General features: G+C 41.4%; 1 protein-coding gene across 1 annotated transcript in view; it reads left to right on the top strand.

Annotated features, from left to right (window-relative positions):
* Window positions 1–21,054, top strand: part of LOC126455096 (heat shock 70 kDa protein 12A-like) — a 211,257-nt gene that overhangs the window by 119,330 nt on the left and 70,873 nt on the right. The window contains exon 10 of the mRNA XM_050091149.1: window positions 11,073–11,213. Within this exon, the coding sequence (XP_049947106.1) occupies window positions 11,073–11,213 (141 nt within the window). The remainder of the gene's footprint in view (window positions 1–11,072; window positions 11,214–21,054) is intronic.

Here is a 21,054-nt window from a genome sequence, read left to right as displayed (position 1 = left end):
ATTTTTGGTTAATAGAAAGAGTGAGTTTAGGAGGAACACAGCAATTTACAACCCCAATACCAGAAGTAGAAGTAATTCCCACATAGAAGTACGCATCTGTCTGTAGGATTCAGAATAAAGATTCTTGTGAAAAAACCCAAAACAAGTTACTGATGGATATCAGGAAGGAAATAGAAAATCCCCAAAAATATTCAAAAACATCCTAAAAGAATACATTGCTGACTCCTACAGTTTATCAGAATATGTGAACTCATCAATGTAAAGTCTGCATAATTCTACATTTGCATTATAGATCCTGACTTTTCCAGTACACAGACACCTGACAGAAGTCTGTGTAAAGATGCACAGTTAGTTAGTTTGAAGTATTAGCTAAAAACAGCAACTGAGTAGTCCAGGAGAAGATGCAGTGGCCTTTCTCAAAGTGGTTGCTTTTTTTTTTTTTTTTTTTGTTTTTTTTTTAACATAGCTACTCTATGTAAAGGAATTTAGAAGTAATTACCACAGTTATCACTTAGAGTAGATTAGCACTAGTCATAATTTCTTGTTAGTGCAGTAATATTGGCAGCACTACAAGTGTTTCACTGCACAACCCACATCTCATCTATATCATGATGAAAATTAAAGGGAAACAAATAAATACGAAGGGAAAGTTATGATCTGTATGTAACTGAGGTGCAATTTTTACAGCAAGGGTTGTCAGTTCATCATTTCTGGTACAGGAACAGTGACATGTTATGTTCACAATGATTTAAACAAGTTTGAAAATTTAATGTAAACACTAAAACTTTGGCCCTAGCAGAGGCCCTGGGGAATAATGAATAAAAGTAAAAGAGACACAGTGATGGGGCACCATCATGCATGAAGGAAGAACCAAGAGCGTGTGAGAATTCAATGGAATGGTCCACGTGAGCACTTGGAACTCACATAAAGCAATACCATGTACAGGGTGTTTACATGTGTCACTGCTTGTGGAATTAATGACTGTCTCTCTGCCCTAAGTAATACAGAAGGCCAACTGTGCAGTGGCCCCTGGGGTCCTTCTTGAAGGCATTGGTCTACAAATGAAAACCCTGGTTCACAAACAGAAGCACTGGTTCACAAACAAGAAGTCTTGTTCACCAATAAATGGAGAAGCATTCCTGCATATGCTACATCGAGCATTCACTACAAGCACATGCTGAAGGATGCCTGGCTCACACATGGACAGGAATTACAGGAAGAAGCCCAGGTAGACAAATTGCGGTAGTGGGGAATAAACATTCCTATTGGAAGGTATCCCCTAAGGCCTTGGTGCTGTGGAGAGCATCTAGTTGTGACTGCAAGGGGGGAGACATCTGCTAGGGCAGACGGTGAGAGGAGGCTATCAGGGTAACAACAGCGAATGCAGCTCCAGAGTGTAAAACACTAGTGCGGATGCCATGGGAGTGAGTGTTCTTGACAGTGGTGTGGGCAGGCAGTGGGTGAGGTCTACAGCGCCTGACAGCTGCCATGTTGACAGGAGCACATAAAGGTATGGTATCCAGTGGGGGAAAACAGCTGGCCACTGCCAACAGCCAGGGTGGAACACCAGTGGTGATGGCATACAACAGTGGTGTGCTGTGCATGGCGGTGGGCAGCAGTCTGGAACATACAACAGTCTACTGACAGAAAGGTGCACTGGACTGCGCAGCCAATGGCACGCCTGATGAGGTGCGATGTGGGTGCACCCGCAGCTTGAGAAAGGAGGTGCTGTGTGGCACAGTGTTGTGTGTGGAGGAGGCATCAGACAGCACTAGGAGCTGAGATGCAGTGCAGTCTCACTGAGCGGAGGTGGGTGTTGGTACTCGGGCAGACAGGACATATATGGCTATGCACTGTGTGGCCACCACATGTTGTGTAGGACACATCAGAGTGCGCAGCCACTGGTGAGTGCTTCTGCTGCTGTTGTTGCTGCTGTCTGCCAGACACCCTAGTAAGGTGCTGCTGTGCAGTCATGGTCTGGTGTCAACTCTGGCCTGCTGGAGGTTGTGTTAGCAATTGCAGTTGTGACTATGGTCTGCAAGAGGAATGGTGACTGTGACTTCAGTGGATTACAGTGGTGAGGTTATGGGCTCAGTGTTGGTCACTGCAGGCTCAGTGTTAGACTCTGTGTGCTGAGAAGCTTGAGCAGGAGGTAAAGCAAAGTGTAGTGTGCTGGCTGTGAGTGGGTCCCAGGTGCCAACCAGTATGTTAGGAGTACTGCTGAGGGCAAAATCAGGGGCGGCACCAGTGGTTTCAGGGATAGGGGCTGCATCAGCAGCATCAACAGTGTATGGCCATTGTTGAGGCTGTTTGTGTAAGCTGGCTTTAACTTGTCAATGGACACAATTGAAAGGGCACTGTGGAGATGCACTGAAAATGTTTTGCCATTTTGTTGCAAAATGAGGTCGTCACCTCATTTTACAACAAAATGTATTGTGGGTGTAGCTGTGGCTGGCAGGTACTGATGTGTAATATCACGTGAGTGCATGATGCAAGCTCATGGTGCACAAAAGTCTTATACTCGCTATAGTGCTGTGGAGGCATCAGTTGCAGGAGTATAATATAGGCTTGAAGCTGCTGGATGTAAGCTGGGCACAGGTAACTGGGGGAAGAGGCTGTGGCTTAATAAAATTGGATGGGAGGACTAGGGGCTACCTGTGTACCATATCAGCAGCACATACCTCCAAGTCAGCCTTGGGAGCCACCTGAAAATCTAACAGGACCAGGAGCAGGGAGGTGGACCATTCCCTGATGTAGCAGATAAGAGGGAATTGTAATATACACTGGAGACATTCTACCATTCCATTGACTGCAGGGTGGTAGCTAGTAGTAAAATGGACAATAGTGCTACAAGTCTCAGACACAGTTCTGAATAAACTGGAAGTGAATTGGTACACGCAATATGATGTTATGTAGCAGGAGCCACTGAAACCCAAAATCCACGCTTTGATGAATGCCACGGCAACCAGTTTGGCTGAATGTCTGGGATTGGGACGGCTTCTGGCCAGTGCTTAAAAGGATCTGTTATCATGTGACAATAGCAGCAGCTGGCATGAACATGAGAGAACCGGTACCCAACAGGGGGAAATGGGGCAGTGGACATGTTAACATGACAGCCTACTTTACCATACTGACATGGGACACAGGTGCAACAGTTCTGTTGGATGCCAGGCCAGAAGGAAGATTACTGGAAAAGAGCAGAGGATGTCCTGGGGCAGTCAAAAGCTGGTTTTGCAGTAGGCAGGGGGAAGGTAGGTGCTGATGAAGTCTTTAGACCCATCTTTATGTGTGGGGTCAGAAATGATTTTGCACCAAATGTGCAGGTCTCTGCCAGAGTCAGTATTTGGGTCCTGAAGTAATTGAGTTAGTATGGTATCAGTGAACAGGGCATATTTGAGGCCTTCACAATTTAATGGAGTGTTGAGGGCACAGGAGTATTTGAGGCAGTCAGCACTCCACCCTGGCATGGAGGAGGCACTTGCAATGTTTCACTACTTCCCAGTTACTTTTACTTTGGACTATTGCAAATATAACATGGCCAAAAGTCAGTGCCATTTAACATCCATCTTAATTATAACTGAATAGAACTGAGTGTTAAAACTGGCCATCACAAAATTTTCTACCAATATTTTAAATTTTCTTCTTTATACTTAACCTAGTTAAAAATTGCACATACCATGCGCACAGAATATGTACATTCATGACCACATAAGACAGTCATTAAGTGATAATAATATAAAGTATAATAAACATCAAAAAGTGTTACATTCAGTCCATTGATTATGGCACTCTACTCACTCAATACAATGAAATGGTCCATCTGGCACACACTAGTCCTCAGTTGTCTCCCTGCATAAGTAGTATTGTGTTGGTAGCTTCTTCACCAATGAATTTCAGCCCAGTACCCTGTCAATTGTTCCAAGAATGTGAACCACAACCAATGACTTTGTCATTAGTATCTGATGCACACATCAATCCACTGGCACAGATACACTCCTGGAAATGGAAAAAAGAACACATTGACACCGGTGTGTCAGACCCACCATACTTGCTCCGGACACTGCGAGAGGGCTGTACAAGCAATGATCACACGCATGGCACAGCGGACACACCAGGAACCGCGGTGTTGGCCGTCGAATGGCGCTAGCTGCGCAGCATTTGTGCACCGCCGCCGTCAGTGTCAGCCAGTTTGCCGTGGCATACGGAGCTCCATCGCAGTCTTTAACACTGGTAGCATGCCGCGACAGCGTGGACGTGAACCGTATGTGCAGTTGACGGACTTTGAGCGAGGGCGTATAGTGGGCATGCGGGAGGCCGGGTGGACGTACCACCGAATTGCTCAACACGTGGGGCGTGAGGTCTCCACAGTACATCGATGTTGTCGCCAGTGGTTGGCGGAAGGTGCACGTGCCCGTTGACCTGGGACCGGACCGCAGCGATGCACGGATGCACGCCAAGACCGTAGGATCCTACGCAGTGCTGTAGGGGACCGCACCGCCACTTCCCAGCAAAGTAGGGACACTGTTGCTCCTGGGGTATCAGCGAGGACCATTCGCAACCGTCTCCATGAAGCTGGGCTATGGTCCCGCACGCCGTTAGGCCGTCTTCCGCTCACGTCCCAACATCATGCAGCCCGCCTCCAGTGGTGTCGCGACAGGCGTGAATGGAGGGACGAATGGAGACGTGTCGTCTTCAGCGATGAGAGTCGCTTCTGCCTTGGTGCCAATGATGGTTGTATGCGTGTTTGGCGCCGTGCAGGTGAGCGCCACAATCAGGACTGCATACGACCGAGGCACACAGGGCCAACACCCAGCATCATGGTGTGGGGAGCGATCTCCTACACTGGCCGTACACCACTGGTGATCGTCGAGGGGACACTGAATAGTGCACGGTACATCCAAACCGTCATCGAACCCATCGTTCTACCATTCCTAGACCGGCAAGGGAACTTGCTGTTCCAACAGGACAATGCACGTCCGCATGTATCCTGTGCCACCCAATGTGCTCTAGAAGGTGTAAGTCAACTACCCTGGCCAGCAAGATCTCCGGATCTGTCCCCCATTGAGCATGTTTGGGACTGGATGAAGCGTCGTCTCACGCGGTCTGCACGTCCAGCACGAACGCTGGTCCAACTGAGGTGCCAGGTGGAAATAGCATGGCAAGCCGTTCCACAGGACTACATCCAGCATCTCTACAATCGTCTCCATGGGAGAATAGCAGCCTGCATTGCTGCGAAAGGTGGATATACACTCTACTAGTGCCGACATTGTGCATGCTCTGTTGTCTGTGTCTATGTGCCTGTGGTTCTGTCAGTGTGATCATGTGATGTATCTGACCCCAGGAATGTGTCAATAAAGTTTCCCCTTCCTGGGACAATGAATTCACGGTGTTCTTATTTCAATTTCCAGGAATGTATATAGAAACCTGTCTTGCCCTAGCCAGACATTTCTTAAACAGTGTTACTAGTACAGGGAATACTATAAACTAAAGACTTAACAAATTGGATCTCTTTAACCACACAGGTAGAGTGTAAATTCCCTTCAAATGAACAAATAAGTAAGTCTTCCCAATGAAGCTACATTTACCCATGAAATCCTCCTACAAAATAATTCATACATAACTTCAACCTCTCCCAGTTTAGCAAAGGTAGCAAAATAAATGTGAGATTGTTAATTATTTTCCTACCTGTAGAAGAAATTGGCACTTCTATATTTCTGAAACTAATAAATATATACAATGAATTTTGTTGTTTGCTGAGCAGGAAACTCAAAACTTTTTTTTTCATATCTTTTCATAGATGTTCAATACGACCCCCCCCCCCCCCCCCCTGAGATGCATGACATATGTTGATGCAGCATTCAAATTGTTCCTATGCTGCAGCGACTATGTCTTGATTTACAGCTTCTACATCTGCTGTTATGTATGTCTCAGTTCATTCATTGTTGTTGGTTACAGAGGCACATAAACAGAACCTTTTATAGACCCGCCCCCCCCCCCCCCCCCCCCCCCACATGAAATAAACACATACAGTCAGGTCTAGTGACCTTAGAGGCCAGTAATGTAAGGCTGAATCATTTGGTCCAGTGCAAGCGATCCATCGTTCAGTAATCCTTTGATTTAAAAATTTCTGCACTGCCAGTGTGGCAGTGCCCCATCCTGTTGGCAAATGAAGTCATTTGAATCAGTCTCCATGTATGGGAAAAGAAAGTTCTCAAGGATATCTAGATAGGTGATAGACAAAACTGTCATTGTTACAAATATCCTCTACTATTGGTTCTTGTATAATAACTTCCTATCCTTGGTCTGTGTCATCCAAACAACAATTTCCATTTTTCACATCCATACTGACCAATCTTGGAGCAACAACACACTGGTACGCTGCACTGCCAACACATCACCCCGCATGTCAAAACAGCTGTGTGCATACCATGAGAAGCCAATGAAGACATGTTCTTGTGCAGGTGTGACTCTGCTTCTGCATGGTACACTGGCACCACTGACTCCATGTATGCGAGTAGACTAAGACTGCCTGGATTCAAAGACGATGGAGTTGTGCCATGTTTTTCATGTTTAAATACCTTAGTTTATTAACCCAAACTGCTTCGATCCTGGTCGTGGGGCCAATTTTGAACTAGCCAGTTAGTACCAAAGCTAGTTTACTCCCCTTCAGATATAATTTCACCATTCCACATTCACTCCACACTTGATGATGATATTGAAGATGTTTAATTTAAACTCAAAATCTTTATCGATCACAATTCTTTAACACAGAGTTAGCACCAAATTATACAGTGACTTTGAGAAACATTACTTTCCAATTGTCCTTGCCATCTATGTACTTCAGCTCCATTCCTTCCTTGTAAGAACCTCCTGAAGACTATGATAACAATATGGAAGTGTACTCACAGTGATTTTACAAAAAGCATCATAGTTAATATATGCAAAGATTATTATTTGGGAAAGGGGGGGTGGATGAGGGGGGGGGGGGGGCACTTACAATGATTTAAGAGGCCGTATTTTTAAGGAAGCAGTGAAGAAAATTAGTTATATCTAGGATTCTGCAAAGATGCTTAAATGCCATGAGATGTGGAATTTCAGAGATAGTGCAGACTTGCTTGGGCAGTGGTTCTGAGCCAGAAGCATAAATGGTGCTCCCTAAGAATTCAGCTTTGGTTACCCTGAGAATGCATTGTTCTAGGTTGAGAATTACCCCTCCTTTTTCCAATTAGGTGGAAATTTCCCTGAAGTGCTCATGGTGTTTGGCCATGCCTCGAGAGAAAATAAGAATATTGTCCAAGCACCAGGGAGGACACTGACTAAGAAATGTTGTCAGCCCTGTACAGCATTACAAAGGGCAAAGATCATGAAGAGGCTTTCAAAGAGGCCAAAAGATGTGATGATAGCCATTTTATCAATGTAGTATTGTGCTATCATTGTGTGTCTGAAAGCTTTTGTGCAGTCTTTCTTACTAATGACAGCAGAGGCAGAAATTTTGTCACTCTAGCTATGCAAGAGTGGGTTCAGACAATGGTCTGGAACAATTCTTGCATTGAGCCTCTGATAATCACGACAACTATGCTAAATCCTATCCTTCTTAGGTGCTAAATGAAGTGTGGAGGACCAGCACCAGTGGAGGGCTTGGTTTCTGTCTGTGTAAACCTGTTCTTGTCCAGCAATAGAGCATGGGTGTGGCAGTGAATTGATGGGCCTGAAGTGGTTGAAGTTTATTGCATCATATCATAGTGCGCCTTGCAGTGGATGCTAGGAGGAGGACAAGAGGGGGTGAGGAGCAAGCATTGGGAAAAGAAATTGGTGAAAGTGCTGGATTAAAGCCCATCGCTGACTGCATTTTGGTGTCAAGAGCATGGCGGCCAACAGTTGGTGGCATCACTGCCAAAGCGCTTGTGATACCAGCACAAGTACTTGGCATCAGGTGGTTTCTCCAGCCTCTTGGATGGTTTGGTGGGGAGTTATTAATGTGCCTGCATGGGCGTGCATGTTGGTAGTTGTCCTTGGGCTGTATAGATCTGGGGCAAATGTGCTAGGTCTAACTGCGTGCCCTTGGACACAGGCTATGGGGGCTCCACTACAAGCTGCAGCACTTCAGGGAAGCTGGGTGTCTTATTGCCACAGTGCGAGAGAGGGTCAGAGTCGAGTGTGGGGGATAAGGCGTCCAGACAGCAGTTGTGGCCAGTAACATAGAGAGTTAAACACCTGATCAGGTAGAATGATGACAGTGTCAATATCCCTACAGACTGCGGCAGGAAAGTGAGAATTCCACTTCTGGAATAAAAGCATGTCCAGTAACACATGGGTTAGGGCTAGGGCATAAAGGTGTTGCAGGAGCTGGGTAGGGCTCATCTCAGAACACTTCTACGAAGAAAGTAGCACCTGGGAGCACTGCATTTCTGATGATACCAATCGCACGATTAGGTGGTGGTGGTGGTTAGTGTTTAACGTCCCGTCGACAATGAGGTCATTAGAGATGGAGCGCAAGCTCGGGTTAGGGAAGGATTGGGAAGGAAATCGGCCGTGCCCTTTCAAAGGAACCATCCCGGCATTTGCCTGAAACGATTTAGGGAAATCACGGAAAACCTAAATCAGGATGGCTGGAGACAGGATTGAACCGTCGTCCTCCCGAATGCGAGTCGAGTGTGCTAATCACTGCGCCACCTCGCTCGGTGCACGATTAGGCATTCTTTTAATTTACAGTTGTTGTTGAACTGCAGAAGGTTGGTGATGATGTCGAGAGCCTCAGTCATGACAGCATGCTTGAGCACAGCAACAATAAGGGTGAACTTTGTTGTGTTGCTCATAATTACGGACCCAGCAAAGATTGCCTCTGAGGAGGGAAATCATGGGCATGGGTCACAGGTGTCAAATGTACAGATGTGGGTGGAGGGTCTGTTCGACTGATGGTTTGGTGGTGGGACCAGTACCTGAGGCACACCAGCATTCAAGAGTTGTACAAACTGGGTGAGGGACTGATTTAAACTGTCTGCCTGTGCCAGTGGTTTTAACAGGACAGGTGCAGGGGCCTGACTGGATAAAACAGTCTCTGCCATGAACAACATTTAAGGGGTGTGCTAGGTGGGACTGCTTCCTGACATAGACTGCATCTCTGGCATGAGTGCAGGATGAATTCAGCCCAGGGGGTGGGGGGAAGATGTACACTTTACACACAAGAGAGTGCAGGTGTGGTGTGAAAACAGTGACCAAACACCAACATGGAACTTGTGAAGTGACAAGGAAGTGCATGTGTGGTAGCCTGACAGGGAAGGTGTGCTGCATGGAGCATGTAGGGAACAGGGGTGATAGAAGAAGATCCTTGAAGTCAGGGTCACCAGTGTGGTAATGCTGGCAGTGCCATAAGTGTTTTGCTGCACAACACAACACATCACAGCTATTGAGCAATGAAAATTAAGGGGGTCAAAAGGCGAAGGCAGGAAACAACATGGAACACGTTTTCCAGTGAAGCAACAAAAAGGTTTGTGGATGATTTTATTTAGATAGACAAACTACTACGTATTGTTTAAAAAAAGATAAAGGGAAAGATATGATCTGTACACAAACAATTGAGGTGTGATTTGCACAGCAGTTCATCAGTTCCTGTACAGTAACATACATAAAAGAAGTTCGTAGGTGGGAACCTTCACTAAGATTTACACAAGTTCAAAAATACTAAAATTTCGTCCCAGCTGAGGCCATGGTAAATGGTGAATAAAAATAAAAGAGGCTCAGTGGTGAGACAATGTAGCACATGAAGGAAGATCCAAACCTTTGTGAAAATTGAACAGAATGATACATGAGGACACTCAGTGCTGACACAAAGCAGTACAATGTACAGAGTGTAAAACATTTCTGAGTCTCATACTGTGTTTTAATAAAACATTGGTTTGTCCAGTATAGGTCTTTACATTATGGCATGGTACAATACTCTGAAAACTTTTATGTTAACTGACTCTGGCCACAGAAGCCTACACAACTATATACACAAGGTGTTTACAATTGTCATTGCATGTGGAATTATGGCCAGCTATCTGTCCTAAGCAATGCACAAGGCCAACTCGCCAGATTAGTTGTGAAATAACCATCAAACAACAACCCTTGTGTCCTCATTGAAGGCTCTGGTCCACAAACGAAATCTCTGAAGCAAAAGCACTAGTTCACAAACAAAAGATGGAGCATTCATTAATATGCTGCATTCATTGACCATCTACTACTTGCACTTAAGGATGCCTGCCTTCCATGCTGACAGGAATTTTGGATAGAAGCCCCAGTAGGCAGATTGCAATAGTGGGGAGGGGGGGGGGGGGGGGGAAGATATTCCTGTCAGTAGGTGTCCACTATGGAGAGGGTGCTTTGGAGAGTATCTAGGTGTGATTGCAGGGGGAGAGTCGTCTGCTGGAGCAGACTGTGGGATGCGTGAATTTTTAGAATTTAGGGAGGTGCCACAATAGTAACCAGCAGTGGTCGCATCAGCCTAATAGTGTATAACTTGACGCGGTGTATGGATTGATGAGCAGAGCTTAACAGGATATCTCATACCTCTTTACTTTGTTATCAAAAATCAATCACAGTTTATGTATACTATCATTCACTCCACCTTAGTGTGGCACAGAAATCTTTGCCCACCTATGTACACAGTGATGTACAGTTTTAATAGATAATTAAATTAACTTTGAATGCAAACTGAAATCACACTTGCTTGACAATCCTTCTGATACGCAGAAGGATTTCTGAATGTGTAATAATATACTCTGCATGTGTGTATGTGTATGTGTGTGTGTGTGTGTGTGTGTGTGTGTGTGTGTGTGTCTGTGTCAGAGAGAGAGAGAGAGAGAGAGAACACTGAAGTATTAATCAAAAAGAAAGAATGTGGTTTAAGACAATGTTGTAAATGGTCAGCACATTTCCACATATTTATAATTATCAAACTTACTTGTTCTACATCATTGCCTGAGATTGTAATTAGCATCTGTGACAGGCACAAGTGACAAAACTGCTAATAACATGGTATTTGTTATCAGCTAGATATTAGTGGTTAATTGTCAGTTTCTTTTTACTTACAGTACATTCAAGATGTATTTGACAAGTCAACTGTGAGTGAAATAAAATATTTATTTCTTGTTGGAGGATTTGCTGAATCACCAATTTTGCAGAACGAAGTGCAACAGTCTTTTGGAAGCAAAGTTCATATCATCATACCTCAGGTATGTAAACATGAGAAGTAAAAACAATGGAATGAGTAGAGGTAGCCAGTCATGATAGAAAGGGAGCATTCACTGAGAGATAGATGTACAAACAAGATCTTATAAGCACTTCATACCAGTAAAAAAAAAAAGTAATTCATTTGAACTATCATTGGCAACACTCAGTTGGTTCACAGCTTCTAATATTTGAAATTTTAATGTGCATCAAAGCAGCATACTTATGTTGTCTTCATTTCATCATTTATTCTTCTTATTATTTTAATTGTGCCACTGCTTTTCTCAAAGTGTTTTAGCTGATCTGTTTTGTCACTACAATTAATTATTGTAGACGTGGCTTCAACATTTTCTTCGTCAAGTTTTGAGGGAATTTAGGGACTAGAAGGAGCAAGCCCTGCATTTTACAAACCCTGTCAAAACTGAAGTCACTGTACCTCTGATATTTTGTACTTTATACTGTACACTGAGGTGGCAAAAGTCATGGGATAGCAATATGCATGTATACAGATGCCGGTAAGTGTCATGTACACAAGGTATAAATGGGCAGTCCATTGGCAGAGCTGCCATTTTTACTCAGATGATACATGTGAAAAGGTTTCCAGTATGATTATGACTGCACAGTGGAAATTAACAGACTCTGAATGTGTAGAGGTAGTTGGAGCTAGATGCATGGGACGTTCAGTTTCGGGGATCATTAGGGAATTCAGCATTCCACACCCACGGTGTCAAGAGTGTGCTGAGAATACCAAATTTCAAGGTATTACCTCTCTCTGCGGACAACACAGTGGTCAACAGCCTTCACTTAATGACCGAGAGCAGCAACCTTGGCGTAGAGTTGTCAGTGCTAACAGACCAGCAACACAAAGTGAAATAATTGCAGAAATCAGTGTGGGGCATATGAAAAACTTATCCATTAGAAGTACAGTGAAACTTGGCATTAATGGACTATTGGACTATGGCATCACCTGGGGCACCTCTTCTTGGCTTGTGACCATATTAGTTGGACCCTAGACAACTGGAAAACCATGGTGTGGTCAGATGAGTGCCAGTTTCAGTTTGTAAGAGCTGATGATAGTGTTCCAGTGTGACGTAGACCCCACAACATCAGGGACCCAACTTGTCAACAAAACACTGTGCAAGCTGGCGGTGGCGCCATAGTGATGTGTGATGTCTTTAGAAGGACTGGATTGAATCCTCTGGTCCAACTAAACTGATCATTGACTGGAAATTCAGCTACTTGGAGACCATTTACAGCCCTTCATGGACTTCGTGTTCCCAAGCAACAATGGAAAGCTTATAGATGACAATGTGCCAAGCCACCAGGCCACAACTGTTCATGATTGGTTTGAAGAACAGTCTGGACAACTTGAGTGAATGATTTGGCCATCCAGATTGCTGAACATGAATCCCATTGAACATTTGTGGACCATAATTGAGAGGTCAGTTCATGCACAAAATCCTGCACTGGCAACATTTTCACAATTTTGGATGGCTATAGATGCAATATGGCTCAGTATTTCTTCATGGGACTTCCAACAACTTGTTGTGTCCATGTCATGTCGAGTTGCAGCAAGATGCCATGGAGGAGGAGGTCCATCACGATACTAGGAGGTATCCTATGGCTTTTGTCACATCTGTGTATATCTGCAAAGTACATCACACAAACTGAATGAGTCAAAGTATAATAACTGGAGACACAATCGCTAATGTACTCCACACATTTTTCTTTTCCTTTGTTAACTCATCCAGAAGTAGGCTCATTGTCAAACTGGATGCATGAAGATGGAAGATGCTGAGTAGGAGGTTATTAAGAGAAAGGTGAATAAAACTAAGTTTCAGTGAGTTGGCTTGTGAGAAGTTAGAAAGTTTAAATTATTGGGCAAATAGAAACTGAAGAGGTAGGTAGGTTAGCTAACATTACTTGCAATATAAAATTATGAGACAGAACTGCTTCCCAGTACTTCTTGAGGCAAAATATTGAGATCAGCCAATAGACACATATAAAAGTACACAAAACTATACTAGCTTTCAGAAGTATTTGTTCCTTCTTTGATAAAGAAAGAATGGTCAGTTGGCAAAGGTTAAGAAGGCAGAGCAGGTCACTCAGATCCTGGGATGAGAGGGACCCTCTTGTTTTGAGGAAGAGGACTCCCATCACCTGCACAACAGATGGATCCCTCATATCCCTGTGTTTATGTAAACTAGGAAGTGTATCACGAGATCACTGGCTGCTGGCGTAATGTGGAGGAATACACGCAGACAAATCTACAGCAAAAATGTATATTAAAATTAGGAAACTGAATAAACATTTCCTTGTCACAGGCTTTGGGTGCTGTTCAAGAGGTACTATGTTTTTATTTTTGTTTATTGTGAAGCTTTTTTGTTTCTATATGAAAATATTTCTGTTGGCTTTCTGCTTGATGCACATGTGTGAACCAGCATCCTAAGTTGTGTTGAAAGCAAGACCAATAACGGTACTGAAAAGAAAGAAGAAAAGAATGTACAGTTCAGTGTAAAACTGAATATTGGACATTTGATATTTAGTGCTAATTCACTTAAAAATAGTGTACCTTCAGTTTATGTAAATTGTGCTTCTTAGTGTATCATGTAGTAGGACATATTGTATTGTATATTTATTGGTCCTGTGAATCATACACTGTACAGTGGTACATAATGATATAGAACAAGTCAAATAATTTGCAATAAAGTTTAATAGAAAAAAGCTGTTGTATGGTTTTCAGTATATAGCAATATAACTCTAACATATGGGAATAACATTTCACAAATAAATTTTACATGCACACATTTCATACTTTTGGCCTTGATTATACAGACACACACATATATGTAATAGACCACATATAATACACAGATAAATCTAATGTACACATTTCTTATTTTGGCCTTAATTGTATAAACTATTTAAATTTTCACATATTTACATTTTAGATAAAAATTCATCAACACTGTAGTAACAATTCTGTAGCAAGTAGTCACTCACTGCAGTTTTGAATTTATGCATGCCAGTTATTGCCTTAATTTCTTTAGGTAGTTTGTTATACAGTTTTTTTCCTGCTTGCAAGGGTCCTTTTTGTTTTAGTGTTGTATGTGAAAACTGCATATGTAAATCTTGATTATTTCTTGTGTTGTATGAATGGATATTTTGGTTTTTTGGAGCAATCTTGTTATTTTCATCTACAATTTTCCTTATAAACATTATTGTTTCTAGGATATATAGGCATGGTAATGGAATAATATGATGCTTTTTAAATGGGGGTTTGCATGAAGATCGAGGTGCTAAGCCTTCCATGGCTCTTATAATTCTTTTTTGTGCAATAAAACATCTTTTGCCGGGTGCTGAATTTCCCCAGCAAATTAAACCATATCTTAGTAATGATTCTGCTTTGGCATAGTACACATTTTTTATGGCTTGCATAGATGTGCATCCAGCAAGAATTTTTATACTATAACAAATGGTATTTAATTTACTACATAGGTGTTGTGTGTGTTTCTGCCATCTTAGGTCATCTTGGATCCAAACTCCCAAAAATTTGGTGCTATTTACAATTTCAAGTCTTTTGCCTTGTTCTATGGTTGCAGTTAAAGGCTGTTTATTCTGCACTGTGTGTAGATGCATAGTGTTTGTTTTATGTGCGTTTATTATTAAGTTGTTCATTGCAAACCATTTTGATACATGTGTAGTGCTCTTTTTTATTTCATTTTGGAGCTCTTCTTGGGTCTTTCCCTTGATAAGTATATTTGTACCATCGGCATATTTAATGTACTTATAGTTAGGGTTGGATGGTTCCAGGTCATTTACAAACAGCAAGAACAGGATTGGTCCTAGCACGGAACCCTGCGGCACACCGTATTTAACACACTGTTTTTCTGATTGATAGGAAGTTAATTTTTTTCCTTCTTTGTACAAGACTTCAACTATTTGGTGTCTGTTTTGTAGACATGACTTTACCCATTCCTAGGCTGGGCCTCTGACACCAACATTTTCTAGCTTTCTACACAAAAGACTATGGTTAATGATGTCAAATGCTTTTGAAAGATCTAGGAATATTGCTGCTATGTGTTCTTTTTTATCTAATGAATTTAAAACTTCATTTAAGAAATCGATAATAACTGTCTTAGTGGATTTACATTTTCGGAAACCATGCTGTGTAGCTGGGAAAAGTTTATTTTTTTCAATGAAATCTACGAGTATTTTATAAAAGATTTTTACAATTATTTTAGAAAAAACAGATAGTAGAGAGATTGGCCTATAATTTGTTATATCTGTTTTTCACCCTTTTTGAACAATGGCTTCACTTTAGCTATTTTTAGCCTTTCAGGGAAGATTCCCTGAGAAAGTGAACTATTGCATACATCTACCATGGGCTTAACTACTAAGGGTGCACATTTTTTAATGATATGGTCTGGAAAATTTTGATTTTAGCTCCCCTATTGTTTTTAGCATTTCCTGTTCATATGTTGGGTGTAGGAAGAGAGACTTGTTACTAGGGATAATTTTAATCTGATTTGCAGTGACAGCATTTTGAAAGTTTTGCTTCACCAGAATCTCAGCTGCCTCAGAGAAATATGAGTTAAAATTATTTGCTATCTGCTGGGGATCAGATATTACAGAAGTGTTTTCATTCAGTTTGATATTAAAGTATTCTCTCCATTTTACTCCTGTTTCATGCCTTACAATCTCCCATATGGCTTTCATTTTATTTTGTGCATTTGCTATGAAGGAACTATTTGCCATTTTTTTGCTTCTTTTATGACTTTAGTTAAAATCTTTTTGTAATTCTTAATATAGGAATCACACTCTGAGGATGTGGTGTGCTGTCTAGATATTTCATGAAGTACCGTAGTCTCTTTTTCTTCACAGATATTTGTATCCCTGTTGTTCCCATTTTATTTTCAGATCCTTTTTTGTGACTGTCTTTTTATGGAGTGGAAAACAAAGTTCAAAATAATAGCTGAAACTATTAAAGAATTTATTGAACTTACCAAGTTTCTTTACACAGATAGTTAAGGAAATGTTGTATATTCTGGTCATTATAGTTCCTAGATGTAGTAGTTAGGCATTCAGTTGAACTAAGCGGTTTTCCTAATCTTATACTAATTTCTTGGGCTGTGTGGTCCCCAAAGCCTGTATTGTGGGTTTTTATTGTATGTTTCAAGGGCACATTTATAAATATTTGATCATGGATTGTGGCTGAGGATTTTGTGATGTGTGTTGGCGTTTCTGTAGCAGCCTTTAAATTGAAAGCTGCTAAGAGGTTCAGTAAACCAGTTTTTTGATTAGACTCACTTGCAAAGTCAATGTTGAAATCCCCACATATAATTAGTTTTCTATTTTTTTGTGTAGTATTGTGTAAGATATTTTCAAGGTTCTTTAACATAATGTTAATATTGCCAGTTGGCGCCCTGTATAAACAAATTATAGCAATTTTTTCGTCTGTGATTTCAATTCCATTTACCTCAATATCTTTCTCTATGGATAGTTTTCTATATATGGCATACATTTAAAATTTATGCTATTTTTAACATAAATGCAACTACCACCATGTTTATACAATTTACGACAAAAATAACTACCCAATACAAAATTTGGAATGCATAGCATATGAAGTTTCTCTTTGTCAAGCCAGTGTTCAGTAAAACATAATACAGAGGTGTTTTTCATGTCACTTTCCAACAAAATTTGAAATTCGTTTACTTTGTTGGATAGGGATTGTACATTTTGATGAAATACCGTCAAGTTTGGAGTTAAACACGAGTTCTGAAACTTACTAGCCTTAGTACTTATATTTATATTGGAATTTCTGCCTGGATGATATTTTTTATTTTCAATTTTCACTTTTGAATTTTCACCCCCTCCACACGGTATCAGTTTCCCTTGTTCTTGATGATTTTACTGATGTCTGTAACCATTTTACTGAAATTCATTGAGCCTAGTCTGTTTAAATGTACGCCATCCTTTCCCAAGCATTTGTCACTTAAAAATTTGTTGGGGTCAACGAATATTGTCCCGAGTTCGTCGCACTGTTCCCTGACTGCACTGTTTATGTTGCTTATATAAGAATTGCTTACTGACCTTCTGTGCAGAATTCCACTTATAACCAATCTTGAGTTTATGTACAATGCTTTGGCTGAAAGAATGATGTTTCTCGTCTCACTTACAATTTCTCCCTGACTGGTGCTTCGTATTGAATTCGCCCCAGAATGAATAAAAACACCTTTGTAATTGGTCTTTGGATCGTTTCCCTTTTTAGTTGTAACTGTTTTGCACTTAAGAGATTTTTAAAATGTTTGTTGAGCTGATGAGGTCGGATACCAGGACGAACATCTATTTCACAGTTTGGTGAAACTACATTTTTTAATATAGAATCGCCAATAACAAAGAACTCCTTTTTGTTACTCTGCTTTTGTGGGGCAATTTCACGTTTCACCCTTTTATTATATGTCACTGTTTTCCAGCTGTATTTGCTTACAGATTTTCCGCAGTTTAAAAACCCTGCGTCTTTTTCGATTGTATTTCGCCCATGATAATTTTCACTGTTCCTTTCTACACTAGGCACAGGATTCGTAGATTGCACACTACAATTTTCACAGTTTTTTTTCCGTGTTTGGTACTTCATTCCCACAAATACAGGGTGCCAAATCACTTTGTAACTTCGCATTTACTTCCTTAGGTGACATAATTTCACTTCTAAGCGATTTACTATCACCTTGCAGCAGTCTGATTATTTCGTCCTTTGATTTGATTGTATTTTCAAGGTAGGTTGTTTCACTTTGTAAACATACTGGGCACGTCCACGGAGAATCGTCGTTTATGAGTTTTAGGCTTACTTTTGCGCACTTTTCGTGCAGCCAGAAATTGCACTTTACGCATTAGATACCTTTCATTACACGATTGTTGCACTGTTTACACAGAGAACTGATAGTTTTTTCCTTTTTGTGACAGAGCGATGTGTCGTTACACTGTGTACCGGGCGCCATCTTGTACTGTGTACCGAGCGCCATCTTGTTAATGTCTGTACTCTGTAAGATATATATTGTTCTTTATGTTGATTCCATTGCTTATCAATCTACATTTATAGTCATTTTATTATTACAAGAGCTATTTCTTCTGTGTATGCGTTGAACTAGCAAACAATCTACACATTTTTCTTAGTACTCTTTACACATGATAATATCATTATAAAACATGATCCATGGATAAAAATCAACAAACATTCTGCTTGATGAAAGACTGAATTATCACATACTAACTTCAGTGTCTCATGCCTGAATGCTGTTTAACAGAATAATACCCTGAGGAATAGAAAGAAAAATGGATGTGGCATTGGATTGTAATCATTTCAGCTTCATTAAGTGGATCCTCCTGACATTTTTTAACTTTGAGGAAGCTTTTGTTTATTCAAACTGAGATATAACAAAAGCACAAAGGAAAATGATACCAGTGTTAGGGTTCAAACATCATTCCTCTCTGTTGTTCATGGAGTAAATATTCAGATCTAGAAACTAGTGTTTAAATAAATACATCTGAACTGTAGTTTGTGCCATGCCTGTTGCTGTTCCTTGGTAAGCATAAATCTTTTCTCTCCACATTTTATCAACACATAGTGTTATTCAGGAATGGAAAAATTAATGCATGGAGTGGCTACCGATATCTAGTAATTCAGTTCTTCAGATACATATGACTTGGTTGTCATAGCGTGTTTGTCACCCAGTGCTGCTCCTTTGAATTCCTTGAAAAATTAAATAAAGATTTATGGGAAATGTACTGCAGAATAATATAAGTAAAAACAGATCTTTATAATTAGCTATAAACAACTGAAAGTACAAATGAGGTACGCTGTTTTAATTATATGCACTATGCACCCACTATCCTAATTGTTGACATACATGGTCTCAACCAGATCCACACATTGTAGACTGATAGCCCACGGCAGCCCACTACAATCTCAGTCAGTCCTTCATGGCACCAGGCTAGCCCAGACCAGGCTATCCATTGCTCATTAACTGCACTCATTAGCCGGGACCAGACACAGGCCGCATTGCTCACTCCATGAACTACATCTGCAGTGCCCATCTAACCTACACCTTGAAACTTCAGAATGTTCCATGCAGTCTTCCCTAGTGTGTAGGATAAACTAAAGCTGCAAGGGCTGTTTTGCCACAGCATAAATAGTCACTTGTACATTTACATTTCCATGCAAGAGATTTTACAAAATACAGTGGAGCATTGCCATAACAACATCCAAAGGACATTCACATCTACATCTACATCTATACTCCGCGAGCCACCTTACGGTGTGTGGCGGAGGGTACTTATTGTACCACTATCTGATCCCCCCTTCCCTGTTCCATTCACGAATTGTGCGTGGAAAGAACGACTGCTTGTAAGTCTCCGTATTTGCTCTAATTTCTCGGATCTTTTCGTTGTGATCATTACGCGAGATATATGTGGGCGGTAGTAATATGTTGCCCATCTCTTCCCGGAATGTGCTCTCTCGTAATTTCGATAATAAACCTCTCCGTATTGCGTAACGCCTTTCTTGAAGTGTCCGCCACTGGAGCTTGTTCAGCATCTCCGTAACGCTCTCGCGCTGACTAAATGTCCCCATGACGAATCGCGCTGCTTTTCGCTGGATCATGTCTATCTCTTCTATTAATCCAACCTGGTAAGGGTCCCATACTGATGAGCAATACTCAAGAATCGGACGAACAAGCGTTTTGTAAGCTACTTCTTTCGTCGATGAGTCACATTTTCTTAGAATTCTTCCTATGAATCTCAACCTGGCGCCTGCTTTTCCCACTATTTGTTTTATGTGATCATTCCACTTCAGATCGCTCCAGATAGTAACTCCTAAGTATTTTACGGTCATTACCGCTTCCAATGATTTACCACCTATGGCATAATCGTACTGGAATGGATTTCTGCCCCTATGTATGCGCATTATATTACATTTATCTACGTTTAGGGAAAGCTGCCAGCTGTCGCACCATGCATTAATCCTCTGCAGGTCCTCCTGGAGTACGTACGAGTCTTCTGATGTTGCTACTTTCTTGTAGACAACCGTGTCATCTGCAAATAGCCTCACGGAGCTACCGATGTTGTCAACTAAGTCATTTATGTATATTGTAAACAATAAAGGTCCTATCACGCTTCCCTGCGGTACTCCCGAAATTACCTCTACATCTGCAGATTTTGAACTGTTAAGAATGACATGTTGTGTTCTTTCTTCTAGGAAATCCTGAATCCAATCACAAACCTGGTCCGATATTCCATAAGCTCGTATTTTTTTCACTAAACGTAAGTGCGGAACCGTATCAAATGCCTTCCTGAAGTCCAGGAATACGGCATCAATCTGCTCGCCAGTGTCTACGGCACTGTGAATTTCTTGGGCAAATAGGGCGAGCTGAGTTTCACATGATCTCTGTTTGCGGAATCCATGTTGGTTATGATGAAGGAGATTTGTATTATCTAAGAACGTCATAATACGAGAACACAAAACATGTTCCATTATTCTACAACAGATTGACGTAAGCAAAATAGGCCTATAATTATTCGCATCTGATTTATGACCCTTCTTGAAAATGGGAACGACCTGCGCTTTCTTCCAGTCGCTAGGTACTTTACGTTCTTCCAGCGATCTACGATAAATTGCTGATAGAAAGGGGGCAAGTTCTTTAGCATAATCACTGTAGAATCTTAAGGATATCTCGTCTGGTCCGGATGCTTTTCCGCTACTAAGTGATAGCAGTTGTTTTTCAATTCCGATATCGTTTATTTCAATATTTTCCATTTTGGCGTCCGTGCGACGGCTGAAGTCAGGGA

Source organism: Schistocerca serialis, chromosome 1 (assembly GCF_023864345.2).
Source record: "Schistocerca serialis cubense isolate TAMUIC-IGC-003099 chromosome 1, iqSchSeri2.2, whole genome shotgun sequence".
NCBI lineage: Eukaryota > Metazoa > Arthropoda > Insecta > Orthoptera > Acrididae > Schistocerca > Schistocerca serialis.
The sequence above is the reverse complement of the archived record's forward strand: the minus strand, read 5'-3'. Positions and strand labels throughout refer to the sequence as shown.